We start from the raw sequence: 17,192 nt of genomic DNA, 5'->3' as shown, positions 1-17,192 counted from the left end.
CCAACTGCTCTGGATTTACACTATTCTTGCCTGTACCGGTGGGTGCTAGCTTGACTATAGGTTCCAATTACTGTGACCCACTTTGTGGATTCATTGTGATCAGTTAGGTAGTCTACAAATGCCTTAAACAAATTAATTGATTGGATGACCATGTTGTTTCCATGAGCTACGAAGGGGAAGGAGCAAGAATTATTAGCCACAGGTACTCCTTTTCTTGCTAAACCTGAACTGTCTACTCTGGATTAATCACATCCTGATAATTTCTGAAAGGTACAGTTGCCTTCTAGCAAAAGAGGATTTCCCAGCCTTTTCCATCGCTCAGAGAATACTGGAGAATGGAAAGTCTTGATGTCTGGTGGGAAGTTGTCCCTCCAAGGCTCCACAGTTAAAACTCCAGCAATCCAAGCCAAGGGCTTTTTGCTTCATGGGGTAAGTGGAGCAGCCCCTTCTTAATCTCAGCATAGCTCTGGCAGCATCTGGTGCCAAAAGCTTGGCCTGTTGTTGCAAGGTACCCAGCGAAGAATAGCTTGTTTGTCCGGAGCACTGCAGTCTCATTCAGAAGGCCTTTAACCAGATTAGAGAAGGATTGAAGGCATTAGTTCACGGGTGCCTGGGAGTTTATTCTGCATGAACACAGGGCATTGCCCAACCTGCCCATGGGAACCCAGCATAGCTCTCCAGCCAGAAAGTCTGACTCTGGGCACATGGGGGGTTTTGTCAGCCACAGGAAGGGGGCTTCTGGGTTAGGAGACAACAAGGCCTGAAGAGCCAGGAATCCCTGGAGGGTGTTAATGATTAACTGCCTTTTGAGTCCTAACTGGACTGTGCCAGGAGCTGTAAACAAGCCAGAGTGGTGCTGGCACATTCTCCCTCATCCCTCCTTATTTTCTTAGACAGGGACTGGGGGGAAGGGGAGGGTGGGGGAGAGATACTGGCTGAATCAGGAGGAGATAGTCGCTGCTGGTTTAAACCGCAGGCCCTGTCAGTGGGATGGAATGCAAAGAAAAGTGTCCACGAGATCAGGAGGCATCCAATCCCGTGTGCTCAGCAGACCTCAGCCCCTCCGTCTTGGTAGGCCAAGGAACATAATCTTCCCTGCTTTCCCATGCATGCTGCTACTTTTGACCTTACTAACATGCATGCACGCACATGGGCTTTGGGTGTCATCTTATTATTGCTAGCGTACCTAGAGATTGCATAGCTATACTACCCTCTGCTGGTTCCCCCAAGCAGCACTGTTTCTGTATATCCCTCACATAACTTACTTTTTAATTCCCTGATATAACGTCTCTAATGTATTTTATTTTCTATGCCCTCTGCACACTTTTCTATGCACACTTAATTTACCATCCACACATCACACAACTAACTTACCATCCAGAGCACTGCAATTCTTCCACTCCCTGGCAAGGGGAGCATATCAGTCCATACTGCAGGCCAAGGTGCCTTTCCAAGAAAATGAGGTGGTCTTCCTAGTTCCAGATGTGCTTAGTCAATTGCTGGATCCTCTGTAAGGAAAGCTTAGTTTTATTTTTTTATATGTACTCTTTTTCTTGGCTGCTTATTATTCTTTGGCAAACATGCGCTCGTCTGTGGGTGAGGTATGTAAGTCTCTGCAAGGCGAGGCCATACTGTGGTTCTGAGGCGATGAGGCAAGATAGTCCTTGTGCTTGCAACTCTAAGCATTCAGCGGTGGAACCAAATCCAGCCCAGAAATAACTCCCCTTCCCCCAACAGGCTCCAATTGCAATGGCTGGCATCTGAAGCAGTCCCCTAAGTTGGGTATCCTCCACTCCCCCTGGCTCCAGTGTGGGAGGCCCCAGCACCAACCAGAGATAGTCAAAACACTAGTAAGTCCTTAACACCTGACCTGGGAGGAGGCTCAGCAGCCATGTTTATTCCTGACAGGTTCCTTTCAATCCATGATTTGCTGGCACTAGACTGACTATCTGGATGTAGCCCAGAAAACCCTGTCTCCGCCTGCGTCATCAACCTTGGAGACGCGCTCCTGAAGCTGGGAACTAACAGTTCAGCAGCGAGGAGCACGCAAGCATAAGTAACTTTGCTTTACCCCCTTTCTAATCCTTTGCAGGACACCTGATAAAACAGCAGTAGGACATCTTGTAAGGATATCAACAGCTCCAGGAGCATCCCTATGCAGTTTTGCAGCTCTCCAGAGGGATGTCCCAATCACACCTTCTCGGAATCCTGCTTGCACTGGTTCTTTGCCTTCAGGTAAGGGTCTTGGTTTCTCCTTCTTGTCTGGCTGTTTCAGATCAAATACACAAACGCTGAACAGGGCAGCTCACCTTTTTTTCTTTCTTTTCCTCAGGGAGCTTCTGCCCAGGTTATGGAATATGTATATGAATACGTGTATGAAAGTTGGAAGGCTTACAGTGAAGAATGCCATCGCAATATGAGCCTTTGGCCACCATCTACTGGTGAGACAAGGTCCCCCTGGAGATTGAGTATCAGCTGACAATTTATCTGAACAAGGAAAGTGAGACGGGGGAAAGCATTGACAGTTTGGCAAAGTGTTTACTGATTTTCTTCCAGCTTATTCTGCTGAAGTCATATGCTTTTGAAAGCTGGGATCCTATGCTTTTTGATAACATCCTGAAAACTATTATGCAAGAATTTTGGAAACTGTGGCACTGGAGGAATGGAGAAAGGCATCACAGAAATAGTAGAATGTAATTTAACAGATCACTTTTTTCCTTGAGAGTGATGCATTCATGTACAGAAACACACAAATGGTTTCAAGGCTGAAGTTTATGAATGAAGTACAAGGCAGGAACTGCTAGGCAGTCCTATAGGTATTCACTCAAGAGTAAAGCAGGGGGAATGATCTCACAGATATATCTTCAGTACAACTTATTTGAGTCAAGTCAAGTCCCCAATAGAGTTTATTGGATAAAACATTTTGGGTCCTCATTATGTGAGATAAAACTAAAAGAGATAATCATGGAAATAGAAGAAATGAGAACACCCCCCCCACACACACACACACTCATATAATTGCTGTACCCATCTTTGTATTCTCTTCTCTAGATTTGGTTTGTAACCGAACCTTTGATAAGTATTCATGCTGGCCTGATGCACAACTCAACAGCACTGTCAACGTTTCCTGCCCCTGGTACCTGCCCTGGTATGATCAAGGTATAGTATTTACACTAGGGAGATGATTGGCATTGCACCATATCTATAGCCGGGAAAATGGACTGTGTATCTAGACAATATGTGTGGTGATTCTAATGTCGGAGAACTGGGGAAACTCTTGCACTTCCATCTTCAGTCAAGAAAACTCACTGGGTAATTGGAATAAACAAACTTACTAGCCTACCTTGCCTAACACAGGGAGATATAATAAAAAGATATGATGTACTGTATTCCTCTATTATATAGGCCTGCAAGGTAGTAAAAAAATTCAATGATATACCATATTTTTCGGAGTATAAGACGCACCTTTCCCCCCCCTAAAAGGGGGTGAAAATTTAGGTGCATCTTATACACCGAATGTACCCCTGCCTACCCACTGGCCCCCACCCTTTGGCCTCTGCCTCCCAGCAGTTTACCTTGCAGCAAGCAGCAATAAGAAACAGCTCCTTTCAGCTTCAGCACAGCCTAATTAGCACAAGTTGATTGGATGGCCTCCCGACTCTCAGCTGTTTTGCAGGACCTCTGCTGCTTGCTGCAAGGAGGTAAATTGCTGGGAGCAGATTTTCTTTTTCCTTGTGCTAATCAAGCTATGATGAAAATGAAAATGAAAGTAAAGCAGGTTATTTGCTGTTTGCTCCAAAGAGGCAAAATTGCTGGGAGGCAGAGGCAGATTTCTTTTTCTTGTTTTCCTCACCAAAAAAGGAAGATGCATCTTATAGTCTGGAGCGTCTTATACTCCAAAAAATACGGTATGTCAACTTTCAGCCTAAGAGTTGGCCATATATTAGTCAATATGCTTACATATGGTCTATAATTCACAGTGGGGAAAATGAATGATATACTATGCCATTATTATTTCAAAGCTCTAGAAAAGCTTTTTCTAGTTTTTACTGTTTTGTTTATTTAGTTTTTGTTACCTATTATTTGAGATACTTCGATAAAATTTAGTAGATTTAATGTAGTTTATCAGTTTTAAAATATAATTTAAAAGCTTACACGCACACTGTTTCGGTTCTGAATGAAAAGAGGGTCATAAAACTAATATAAAATAAGGGAAATGGTAAGCGAATGCATTTATTTATTTATTTATAATCAAATTTCTATACCACCCTATTCCCGAAGGACTCAGGGCGGTGAACAGCCAAGATAAAATACAGATAATACAAATATTAAAAATCCCTTAAAATTATTAAATATTTTGGCCGAAACACAGATTAAAACACCCAATTTATAAAGCCACAAATTAAAAAATTTAAAAAATTTAAAAGAGGGGAGTTAGGCCAGGCCAGCTTGCTGAAATAGAAAAGTTTTGAGATCACGGCGAAACGTGCGCAGGTCCGGGATCTTCCGTATCTCTGGGGGGAGCTCGTTCCAGATGGTAGGTGCCCCCACAGAGAAGGCTCTCCCCCTGGGGGCCGCCAGTCGACACTGTTTGGCCGACGGCACCCTGAGGAGCCCCTCTCTATGGGAGCGTACTGGTCGGTGAGAGGCTGTTGGTAGCAGAAGGCGGTCTCGTAAATACCCCGGTCCGATGCCATGGAGCGCTCTAAAGGTGGTAACCAAAACCTTGAAGCGCACCCGGAAGACCACCGGGAGCCAGTGCAGCTCGCGCAGGAGGGGGGTCACATGGGAGCGCCACGTCGCTCCCATAACCACCCGCACGGCCGCATTAAAGATTTGCCTAATTTTCTGGGGAAACGTGAGATGAAAGTCAGAAGGTGCCAGAATTTAAATTTAGAACAGACATTAGAATCAACAATTAAAGCTCAGAACAGGTAGACATTCTCTATGGAGTCAGATATATTTATGATAATGTTCCTCTTTATTTCTGTAGTGAAGCAAGGCTATGTATTCAAGAAATGTGGCCCAGATGGACAGTGGGTGACTGGTCCTGGAGGGAAGTCACTGCGCAATGCTGATCAATGTATGATAGACAACAAGGAAGACCAGGTTAGCAGAGATCTAAATAAGTTCTGTTAATTTCTACAAGATCATCTTTTTCTGGCTTCCAATAGATAAAGGATCTGAATTGATTTCGTGCATCAGACGAACTCTTTTCCTCTTTTTTTTTTTCCAGGAGTGGTTTGATAGAATCTACGGAAGCTTCAGAGTGATGTACACGGTGGGCTACTCAGTGTCCCTCTGTGCTCTGCTTCTGGCCTTGGCTGTGTTGCTAGGCTTCAGGTGATTTGGAAACTGGATTGGGACTGGCGATGGTAGGGTGGTTGACCCTTGCAACAGTGGAGGAAAAAGGAAGAAAATGGATTGGGTTGGAATGAGATGGATTCCTTCAAAGTGGGAGGAGAAAAGAAAGAGGGGGGGATTGGTAGAATTTGGTCATAGGCCTACTATTAGTGCCATCAGAGTAAACTTCCAGTGTCTCACTCAGCATAATGAGCAAAAGGGGCCCTCAAGCAAAACAGGTATGGATTATTTTATTCTGAAATATACATTATCCTCTACTGAGGAAAGCCCTAGTCTTCAAGTTCAACCTCTAAAATTATCTGGCTTCATCTCTACTGATTAAAACAGTTACTTTGTCAACTTTAAGATGTCTGGATTTCAATGGGGAGTTGAGGTCCAGATATCTTAAGGTTGCCAAGATTGAGAAAGCCATGATTAAAAGGACATTTAAACCTATTCCATCTCATCTCACTTTGGGCACAACTTGGGGGAAGATGCACTGGAGTAGACACACCTTGCTAGTCTGGAGAGACTGGATTTTCTTCAGAACTGTTAATGTGAGGGGTTGTTGCAGCGGGTTGAAGAGAGTGATGCAAGAACTGAAAAACTGATGAATGGAGTGAGGGCAAAAAACAGGGAATGGGAGGAACAGTGGCCCAGTGGGGTGAAGGTTTGGGCAGAGAAGTATAGCGTGACCTGAGCCAGATAGACAGGCATTTTTGACAAGCTCCTTGCTCTCCAGCAAGCTGCACTGCATGCGCAACTACATCCACATGAACCTCTTCGCCTCCTTCATCCTGAAGGGCATCTCAGTGCTGACCATTGACACGCTGCTCCACACTCGCTACAGTGAGAAGGTTAATGACTACAATGTGAGCCTTTGGCAGAATGACAAGGTAACAGCACTCTTTTTTATAGTCCCTCGTTTATTTTATTTTCTCCTGTTTCCAGCTACATTGTAAGGCTTCCACCCAACCAATGGCCACCTGTATATGTACTGATCCAATAAACCTTATGCCAGGAGTTTCTCAACTTTGTGATAATGCAACCCCCTCAAGTGATAAATGAATTTCTGGGACATGAATTAGGATGGACATGTAATTCATATGTCTAAATAATTTATGCACATATAAATAATTACATGTTTTTATATGTAGACTTGGTGGTTCCTCCGTATCACTAGAAGTTCTCAGATTTCAAGAACTACAATGAACCACTGCAGGCTCACATAGTCACAACAGGGAATAAAAGCCTGATTGAGTTTTGACAATGCTACTACCCCTTTAGTTTTTAAATAAATTGTGACACTCTACCTCCCCTCCACACTTCTTGAAGATCCTTGTGCCTCTCTGAGAGGTCCTAACCTCCAGTCTAAGAATTTCTGTTTTAGGCCCATCATTCTGCTATTCTACAGTCTCGGCTTTTCTGTTCCCATGCCCAAACAACCAAGGACCATTGAAAAGTTTGGGGATGGTTTAAAATAACTTTTGGGGAAAAAACATTTTTAGGTCAGCTGAAACCTACATGTAGAGACCATTCAGTACAAAATGCCAATAACCTGTCAATAACCTTCTCATGTCAATAATCTTCACATAAGGATGCTCTATTGTTCTTCTCATATGTAACTGCTGAAGATAAGATCCTTGTGAAAGCTCATCCTGGAGCTAGATTTTGATTCAAAATGAGTCATGGTCATGCTATAAAATCTCCATTTAGTGATTCAGTGTTTGTAGATTTATTTGGTGAGGAACATCTGATCCTCTGGAAGTTCTGAACTACATTTCCCAGCAGCTCCAATTAGCAATTCTGCTTTGGCAACATCTGGAAAGTCACACATTACACATTTTGTAATCCTGGATATGGGAAGTAGCAGTGTTTGCTCTCATCAAACAATGTCTAACAACTAACAACTGCAATCCACAGTTCAAGAACTGTGAACATTGCCCAGAAAACTCTGAATCTTGTGAAAGTGTTAAAAGAGTTTTCCATCCTTTTCTTTTTTCTTCCAAGACTCTTCAGTCTGTCCCACTGTTAGTTTTTAACCATAAGCCAATGTTTCCCAGTCTTAGCAACTTTAAGATGTGTGAACTTCAACTCCAAGATCTAAGACCACACACACATAGAGAGGCAAGCCACCAAAATATAAACTGACAGCAAACAGCACTCCTTACTATCATTGATAATGTTACCTGCAGGGGTGAAATGCTCCCGGTTCGGACCGGTTCACCTGATCCAGTAGCGATGGCAGCAGGTAGCAAAAATCCCTGCACACACACCCCATGCCCAGCTGAACCGCACGATCATCAGAGGCTTTTTTTTTTTACTTTTAAAAGCATTTTTTCTACAACTTCTTTAAGAGGATGCAGAAAAAAATGCTTTAAAAGTCTCTCTGAAGATCCCAGCTGAGTTGCCTGATCATCAGAGAGACTTTTCAAAGCATTTTTTAAAATGATCAGGCAACTCAGCTGGGATCATCAGAGAGACATTTAAAGCATTTTTTTCTGCAACCTCTTCAGCGGAAGAGGTGGTTAAAAAAATGCTTTGAAAAGGCTCTGACGATCCCAGCTGTGTTCCTGATCAGCAGAGGCTTTTCAAAGCATTTTTTTGCATTTGCAGAAAAAATGCTTTGAAAAGTTAAAAAAAAAAAAAAGTTGGCCACGCCCACCCAGTCACATTACCACCACCACCACCACCAAGCCACGCCCACAGAACCGGTAGTAACAAATTTTACATTTCACCCCTGGTTACCTGTTAGGGTAATGAAACATCTGCAAGAAAACAAGCGAGCTCAGATATCTATGGAGATTCTCAAACGCTGAAGAAGCTTCTTGGATGAGAAGCAAAACGTCTTCAAAGAAAAACCAGAAAGTTCAGTTGCCTCTTGAAATAGCATATTTGGGACAAGCAAGCTCAGAGAGCACCAAGGACCCCTAACTCCAAGATTCCCCAGCCTGCATGTATGAAGACCATATATTATAAAAATTGCCAAGGTTGAAATTCTGCCATAAGGCATCAACATGGGAGCTACATGGTTTGGACAAAAAGGCTTCCCAGCCCAGAAACCTGTCATTTAGAGCAACATGTTCTTGGGGTTCTCCTTCTTCCTGACTCCTCTCCTTTCTCCAGGCAGCAGCAGGGTGCCAGGTAGCCACAGTGTTCATGCAGTATGGTATTGTGGCCAACTATTGCTGGCTGCTCGTCGAGGGGATTTATCTGTACAACTTGCTGGTGTTGACTGTCTTCTCTGAACGCAGCTATTTCACTCTCTACCTCTGCATCGGCTGGGGTGAGTACAGGATGGGGAGTCGAGTGTCAGTAATCACCAGGGCATAGATAACCTCATCCATAGGAAAAGAACACAGGGGAGTCAGCTGTAATATCAGAACAGGAAACAATATAACTGGAGGTGGAACTAGAGCATGTGATCATATTCCTGATATCTGGTATAGAGCATATGCAACAATTATGATTATGAGAATAGCCAGGATGTATGGATTTGACCCAGACTACTTCTTTGGTTCCACAGGCAATTAGGTTTAGATCAAGTGGTATCGTCCGCTGGAGAAACGAAGGGGGAATTTCTATTGATAATAGCAACTGCAATCAGCAAGCTCCAGAAGGTCATACATTGCAGTGTCCCACTTACCATTTCCCACACTGTTCAGAAGGATCTCTCCAGAAAACCTCCTGAGGAAAGGAAGCATTGTGGAAATTCTCTTCCTATGTCTTCCTTTTTTCAGGGATGTCCTGTGGTCCATCCATGGGGAATCTCTGAATCCAAGGCTGAATGTGTTTTGTAGGTTCAGTTCAGCTCAGCCATTTTACCTGCAGGTGAGAAAGTTGTGTCATTCTGCTCCATAAATGAAAATTTGGTGCTCTTTGCAAGCTTTCCAAAAGATGAAAATATCTAAATGTCTAGATGTGTAGCAGAGGTGTGGCTTCGTGCTTGTGCGAGCAAAGCGTGATCGGAGATGCCGTCTCTCTATAAATACTGGTGGGGAGGTGTAGAGTGCTGGCTTTGTTGTTGTAAGCGGGTTGGTTGGCTGTGTTGTTACATCTTGATTAGTAGATGGAGTTGATGTTTGCAGAGTAGTCGGCTGTTTCGTAACATCCTGTGTGGCCGAGGTCCTAGCTGTGTGCCCATTAGCCTTTTGTGTTGTAACGACCTGGGTAATGGGTTGTGTGGTAGCATCCTGAGTCCTAGCGTTGTGACATCCTGAGTCTTGTGCTGCAACATCCTGAGTAGTTGGCTGTGTTGTAACATCCTGAGCTTTAGTGTTGTAACATCCTGAGTTCTGTGATGTATTGTCTTGAGCAGATGGCTGTGATGCAACATCCCGGGCTTTGGTTTGGCTCTGAGTCTGAAGTCTTGTCATGTGCTCATGGCGTGTGTTTGCTTTGTGTGGGGATCGGAGGAGGGTGCAGCAGCTGGCAATGCCGCTGTAGTCCGACCTCTGGACGGTGGTTGCATTTCGTCTATGGGATGGGATTGGGTTTTAATCTGGTGAGAACCGGTAGCAAAAATCACTGCCCCCCCCCCCCATTGCCCAGCTGAGCCGCACAATCATCACAGGCTTTTTTTTTATTTTTAAAAGCATTTTTTCTACAACCTTTTTGGCCAAAAAAATGCTTTTAAAAGTAAAAAAAAAAAAAAGCCTCTGATGATCCCGCGGCTCAGCTGGGATCATCAGAGGCTTTTAAAAGCATTTTTTCTACAACCTCTTCTACCGAAGAGGTTATAGAAAAAATGTTTTTAAAAGGAAAAAAAGCCTCTGCCGATCAGGCAAGTCAGCTGGGATCGTCAGAGGCTTTTTAAAAAAAAGGAAGCCTCTGCCAATCAAGCAAGTCAGCTGGGATCGTCAGAGGCTTAAAAAAAAAAAAGAAAGCCTCTGCCAATCAGGCAAGTCAACTGGGATTGTCAGAGGCTTTTAAAAGCATTTTTTTTACAACCTCTTCAGCCAGAGGTTGTAGAAAAAATGGTTTTAAAAGTAAAAAAAAAAAAAAGTTGGCCATGCCCACTCAGTCATATTAAACCCACCACCACCACCAAGCCATGCCCACAGAACTGCTAGTAACAAAATTTACATTTCACCACTGACATATAATGACCAAGTCATGAGAAGTTAGATGGTCTCAATAAAGACAGAATCTGGGAAACATGAGGACAAATTAGTTGTGATCCCAATCACACAATTAGAAATTCTGCATTGGCTTTTAACATGTTAGTTACATGCATGAAGGGCTAACTCAGATCAGGATTAGGAGATGAAGATTAGGAAGTACATAGTGATCAAAGTCCAGATGTTATTTGTACTTGGGCAAATGCCCCAGTACAAATGAAACAAATAGGAATCTGTGCAACTTCTGCAAACTGAATGAGAAAACCTCAAAGTTTGACAACTTGCTCCTTCATATCTATATTTTAGGAATTACAGAAGATACGTATTGAGTGGAATCTAGAACATTGACTTCTCCTGCACTGACTTTTTGGCTATGATGAAAAGATTATCATTTCTTGTATAATTCTGTTCCCTTTTTTTCCCCCAGGAGCCCCAATCCTCTTCATTGTGCCGTGGGTGGTGGTGAAATACCTTTACGAAAATATTCAGTAAGTTACCAAAAAAAAAAAATGCTACAAAGATGCAGTATCCACATGTGTAGACAGTGTGCAAGTTGGCTATGGTTTTTCTGTAACCCCAGTATTACCAGATGCTTTAGGAAATACCATTCACATAAGATTTGGAAATGCATGGTCAAGGGCCATACAATGTATGAGCAGCAGGAAAGACTGCTGAAGAATAAGAATCTGTAGCCATTTTCTTTCTTTCTTTCTTTTTTTCTTCACTCCCCCAGTTGTTGGAGTACCAATAATAATATGGGCTTCTGGTGGATCCTGCGTTTCCCTGTATTCTTAGCCATTTTGGTAAGCCACCCTTTTTTTCTTTTCTTTGTTGAAGCTTTGGGTTTTGGGAGCTAAATGCTGTGTTCAAAACTGCATCATTTTCTTGTATTCAACTCTGTTCTTTATACGTTCTTTTAACCAATTAAGGGCAGGAGTGGGGGAACTACATACATTATTTACTTTTCAGCTGTGAAGGCGTTTCACTTTTCCCTCCTGTCTTTATTTACTTTTTTAAAATTACACAACTCAGGATGGCTTCCATTAAACAATCAACAAATGACTTAGACTTAGAATAACTTTATTGTCACTTTGAATGTACACGAATCGGCATACCTTAAAATGAAATTTCGTTGCATACAACTCTCAAAGGGTTGCCACCTCGAATATACACCACATGAACGTGACAAAATAAATCAATGGATAGATACAAAATAATGCATATACCCACATATATTATATGCCACGGAGAAACAACAGTCTAGTTTGGATGTAATACAATATTGTGAAGCTCAGATCACTGCTTATTACAAATAAACAGCTGCAATTTTGAATATTTTTTTTAAAAAACCAATATAGGCCTTTTAAAAAAATCCTGTTATATGCTAAAACTCTTCTTTCAGGATAGAAAAAAGCCTGTTTTAAAAATGCCCCCTATCTTGTGCCATAGGTGCTCTAAGGGAGGTATAGATGAGCCATAGCCTGTCAAATGCATGTGGCCCACATTGGCCTTAATGGATAGGCACAAAAAGAAGAAAATATCAGCAGTATCCAGATGGAATGAACCCCCTGGCTCATCTATAGGTAGTCCTCGATTTATAGCCGTTTGTTTAGCAACCGTTCAAAGTTACAACAGTACTGAAAAAAGTAACTTGCAGCTGGACCTCCTGATTGTGATTGCTGAGGGCAGTATGGTGCCATTTGTAAACCACTCAGAGAGTAGAGCGGTATGTAAGTCTAAGTGCTATTGTTATTGCTATTATGACCATTGCAGGATCTTCACAATCATGTAATCACAATTCCGGCACTTGGCAACAATCATCTATTTAACGCTGGTTGCAGCATCCCTGGATCACATGATCACCATTTGCGATCTTCCCAGCTGGCTTCCAACAAGCAAAGTCAATGAGGGAGGCCAGATTTGCTTAACAACGGCATGGTTCACTTTGCAACTGGAGTGATTTGCTTTAACAACCATCATAAAATTAGGTGTGATTCATTTAACAATTGCTTAGCAATAGTAATTCAGGTCCTAGTTGTGGTCATAAATTGAGGACTCTCTGTAGTCCTGCAATCTCTTCTCATAGACTTTTCTGCATAAGGAAACTCAGCGGTTTTGCAGCAGATGGCCTTCCGAGGGAGCCACACAGCCATCAAGGCTAATAGCCATTGATCCCATGACTTCCATGAATCGGTCCAATCTTTATTTGAAACCAAGCTCTATATCTCATGTTAGCAAATTCCAGAGCTGAATTGTCTGCGTTCCTCCTGCCAGCAGAATGATTTACATAAAGGCAGTTCTTCAAGTAACCTCTGGGTCCCGTTCCCCCCCCCTCCATTTATACATTGTATACTGGATTTGTGAATTTTATTCTATCCATTTTGATCATATAATCTTCAAATGTTCGGATTGCAATCAAGTTGATTTTCATATTAAGCAGACTTTCTCTCATTTTATTTTCTGTGTATAACAATAATGCCCAGTGTACATATCAGTATATATATTTGGGAGTGGGGTGGGGGATAACTTGATCCCAATTGTTTAATTGTAAAGAGAATATAACTAGGGCTGTATAATGCTTTGGATTAGAATGGAACAATGCATTGGAGGGGAATGAGTGAACCTTTTTCTGGAATCACGTAACTGCCCTCTATAACTGCAGTGTGATCCTGCAAAAAGAAACAATGGTTTAAGGTATTTTGGTTTAAGAGATTAGCAGCTGATATTACAGTACATATAGGGACGCGGTGGCTCAGTGGCTCAGATGTTGAGCTTGTCGATTGAAAGGTCGGAAGTTCAGCAGTTCGAATTCCTAGTGCCATGTAATGGGGTGAGCTCCTGTTATTTTTCCCAGCTTCTGCCAACCTAGCAGTTCGAAAGCACGTAAAGAATGCAAGTAGAAAAATAGGGACCACCTTTAGTGGGAAGGTAACAGCGTTCCATGAGCCTTTGGCATTTCGTCATGCCGGTCACATGACCACAGAGACGTCTTTGGACAGTGCTGGCTCTTTGGCTTTGAAACGGAGATGAGCACCGCCCCCTAGAGTCGGGAACGACTAGCACATATGTGCGAGGGGAACCTTTACCTTTACCTTATTACAGTACATGAACAATTCTGCACACTCCAAAATGCTAAACAACCTTAACTGAAACCAGTTAGGAAACATAGTCCTGTGATCCTGGAACTATACTGTGGTCTGAGCACCAGGTCTTCATCCACATTTGAGTGACCATTACAGTATGTGTAGTAGCTGAAGATTTTGGTTTGTCTGATGTGATAACTTAATAAGAGTTACTATTAAGAGTTATTATCATCTTGTGATGAGCCACACTAGCACACAACTTAGTTTTGAAAAAATACCAGAGGTTCTCCAGTAATGAACATACATTTTCTCCTGAGTAGCAGAATTCAGTGTTTCTATAGCACTTTTCTTAAATACTTAAGTCCCAACCTGTGATTAATAAAATACTTCTCTGCCTGCCAGTCTATCAGTCTGTCTACCTGGTTATTGAAATATTTTCTCTAGGAAATCTTATAGCACTAATTAAGGATAGAAATGGGCAGTATTGGAACAGAAGCTACAAAACAGTCATTATAAATTTGGGAAGAGTAAGAAAATAAATCAAAGCTATAATACTATTCAAAAATCCTCTAGAATGTTATTATGCATGGAGGTCTCATCAACTCATGCAACGCCATCTCTTCCTGCCACTCAATCACTCTGCTTCTTTTTCTTTCTTCCAGATTAATTTCTTCATTTTCATCCGTATTATTCAGATTTTGGTCTCTAAGCTCCGTGCCCACCAGATGCGATACACAGACTACAAGTTTCGGTACTAGCTCTCAGCATTTTCCCCAAATGGCAAGCTTCTTGGGAAAAGAACGTTTTTTCACCCTCCCTATGACATCCTTGGCTTTCTAGGTCAGGGCAGCCCCCTCCACCGGGTAGGGCTTTGGGTCTGCACCATGATCTATAGGTTTCTAAAATAGCCATCAATACATTAAGACTATAGCCCTTGCCAACTTTTGGTGTGACTCCCCATAAAAGTTTACTCTGAGTGTAAACTTGCATGTAAAAACGTTTAATGTGACAAAAAGAAGAAACTATTAAATGCATGGGAAGCTATCACACTAACTACTAAATTCACATCATGTCAAATTCAAATTCCATTTTGGATCTGCCTAGTTTCTGGGAATGCAGGTCCTGATGCACTTTAATAAGATTGAATGTAATGCTTGTCTCTCACCCCAAAAGATGGTGGGTCTCTTCCCTACACATTTGATTAACTGTTTTTCCTTGAGATGAGGCCTAATCACCTGCTGTTCATTTAGGCTGGCGAAATCAACCCTAACTCTGATTCCCTTGCTGGGCATCCATGAGATGGTTTTTGCCTTTGTCGTTGATGAGCAAGCCCAGGGCACCCTGCGCTTTGTCAAGCTGTTCTTTGACCTCTTTCTTGGCTCTTTTCAGGTGAGAAACAAGAACGGTACTAAAATTCGGGCTCTTCCATATCTTCCGTATATTTTGTTATTGGAAATTATTATTACAATGTTTGTAACTACCCTTCTGTATCCCTAGGGGATGCTGGTGGCCATTCTCTACTGCTTTGTGAACAAAGAGGTGAGTCCTAAACAGAGAAATATGGGACACAGGCTTTGCCCCTTGTGGCTAAATTATGAGAGGTCCAAAATTTCAAGCTGCAATCATTTGAATGATGATGGAGCTGAGTACAATGTACTTTTGAGTTTCAGTAGTCAAGAAGCAATTAATAGGGCTATAGTTTTCAGTTCACACATCCATAAGTGGCTGCACCACAGAACTAGTATTTTAGTTGTCAAAGCATGCCTGCTGTGCAGTTTTTGGTAGAAATATAGCTGGAATATTACTAGATTTGGATAAATCTAACATACTGTTGGATTTAAAATGCTAACTGTAGCTGTAGGTGCCTTACACATCAAATTATTTGAAGTCATTTTTTTCAAGAGCCAGCATCCTTTCCCCCTTTTACACTTCCATATTCTGTCCCATACTGCAAACAGAGGTGTAGGGCTGTACAAGGAGATCAGGATGCTACAAATAATGGTACCAAAAGGGCAACAAAGCCAACTTTTTGCTGGTGTGTCCTCCCTGTAGGTACAGTCGGAACTCACCAAAAAATGGACACGCTGGAAACTTGGTCGGGACATAGAAGAAGAGTATAAACACACATACAGCAACACCCCCAATGCTCGTAACGGGAGGAGCAGCAGCACCTATGAGAAGCACAAACTGGTTGGCAACTACCTCAATGATCTGAGCTGCAGCCAAGCAACTGTACATACTAGCACGCAGTATCTGGAGAAGAACCACTACATTATCAGTGAAAATCTAGCAGTGAATGAACTACCTCCTTGCTATGAATTTCCTGACATGAAGGGAGAGAGCAACATCTAAAGCAGTTCAGTCCATTGTCTCCAGCAGATTGGACCCATTGATTCTTTTCTCATAAGACAGCCATATTGCAGAGCAAGGATGGTGGAGCTGGAAGTCCAGGAGACACTGAGTGGCACGTGTGATTGGAAACCGACCAATGTCTAGCTCCCTGAAATGATACCTCAGTGTCTGGTTGTGTCTTCTCTGAGATAGGTAGGCATATCCTGATGAGACTCATGTCCTCCTTCTTGTCTGCATTCATAGTATTCCATGGGTGAACTCCATTGTAGGTGAGCAGAAAGGAAGAAGTCAGTGATAGCCCAGGTATAGGTCTGGGAGAGTTATAGGCTAAAGGTTGGAGATGACATTAAGTGGATTTTGGATGAAAAGAGAATCTGTACTATAGCTAGGAGGTCTGAAAGTCTACAGTTCAGAAATTGCATATTGATTAGTGCTGATCAAACTGAGAATCTCAGAAACCTTTCTAGCTCTTGCTTTTATAAAGAACAAGCTGAAAATGCATCAGCAGTATTTGCTCAAAGATAAACAAATGGAGCAGAAGGGGCTGTGCAATTTTTTAAAAATTAGTCATAAGGGAATGTATATTCAGAGTTATTGCCTATTCCCTAACATGCTATATCCTGATGGAAAATTCTGCCAAAAAGGTCTGGAAACCAAGTCATCAGCAAAACATGCAAAGTTATATAATTGTTCGGTATAGCTAAATATTTTATTTCCAAGTTTAGTAATTGCAGAATTTGGGTTTGAGTGCAAGAGTTCCAAATTCCTTCTTGAAAATCTTTTTTTTTTTTTTTTTTTTTTGCCTCTGGAGTGGTAGTACCTTAGGAATAAGAGCCATGCTTCTTGAAGAAGGTATGGTATTCAACAGAGGTGGTGTCCTTCTGGAGAATTAGGGGCATAACTCGTCCACCTGAGCATCTGGGTGATTTCAGGAAACCACTTAGTAATGCTATAATGTCCCTCTTAACTGGAGGTAAAGAAATGAGAATTAGAGGATTCTGAGCAGTAAAATGCCCAGAATTTAATACTTCACTACAACCACAGTCCAAAACAGCCTGAACATAAATGCCCATTTTGCTGTGAGCTGCCCACTTGGGTTATCAGGTAATTTGCGCATTGTTTTGTGGTAGGTGACAGTATAGTACCAAAAGTGCTGCCTGTGATCTTAAGTAGGCAGCAATAGTAAAACTCGCTCTCGAGAATGAAGATATTACGTATTTATGGCTGTGCCATTACATCTGTGCTATGGAAACACTTACTCCATTTGTTCTCAGGATAACTCTGTCCTGAATGA

At 42.2% G+C, this 17,192-nt stretch overlaps 1 protein-coding gene across 1 annotated transcript; it reads left to right on the top strand.

Moving 5' to 3' along the window:
• The first annotated feature begins 2,008 nt into the window (after positions 1-2,008).
• Positions 2,009-16,692, top strand: GCGR (glucagon receptor). Its single transcript, XM_070937654.1, has 13 exons — positions 2,009-2,235; positions 2,333-2,441; positions 3,052-3,159; positions 4,994-5,109; positions 5,237-5,343; positions 6,086-6,239; positions 8,470-8,629; positions 10,891-10,951; positions 11,197-11,266; positions 14,209-14,297; positions 14,797-14,935; positions 15,044-15,085; positions 15,599-16,692. The coding sequence occupies exons 1-13, from the start codon at positions 2,182-2,184 to the stop codon at positions 15,896-15,898; spliced, it is 1,509 nt and encodes a 502-aa protein (XP_070793755.1). The 5' UTR covers positions 2,009-2,181; the 3' UTR covers positions 15,899-16,692.
• The last annotated feature ends 500 nt before the right edge of the window (positions 16,693-17,192 follow it).

This window comes from Pituophis catenifer, unplaced genomic scaffold (assembly GCF_029215685.1).
Source record: "Pituophis catenifer annectens isolate HBS135680 unplaced genomic scaffold, rPitCat1.0.hap2 SCAF_2, whole genome shotgun sequence".
NCBI lineage: Eukaryota > Metazoa > Chordata > Lepidosauria > Squamata > Colubridae > Pituophis > Pituophis catenifer.
Note: the sequence above shows the minus strand (reverse complement) of the source record. Positions and strands in the feature narration are given on the sequence as shown.

Excerpts from the sequence above, each read along its gene's own strand:
- GCGR (XM_070937654.1), top strand. The coding sequence starts at position 2,182 with ATGTCCCAATCACACCTTCTCGGAATCCTGCTTGCACTGGTTCTTTGC. Across the intron at positions 2,442-3,051 it reads CCTTTGGCCACCATCTACTG|ATTTGGTTTGTAACCGAACC; the intron begins GTGAGACAAGGT and ends TCTCTTCTCTAG. Across the intron at positions 3,160-4,993 it reads CCTGCCCTGGTATGATCAAG|TGAAGCAAGGCTATGTATTC; the intron begins GTATAGTATTTA and ends TTATTTCTGTAG.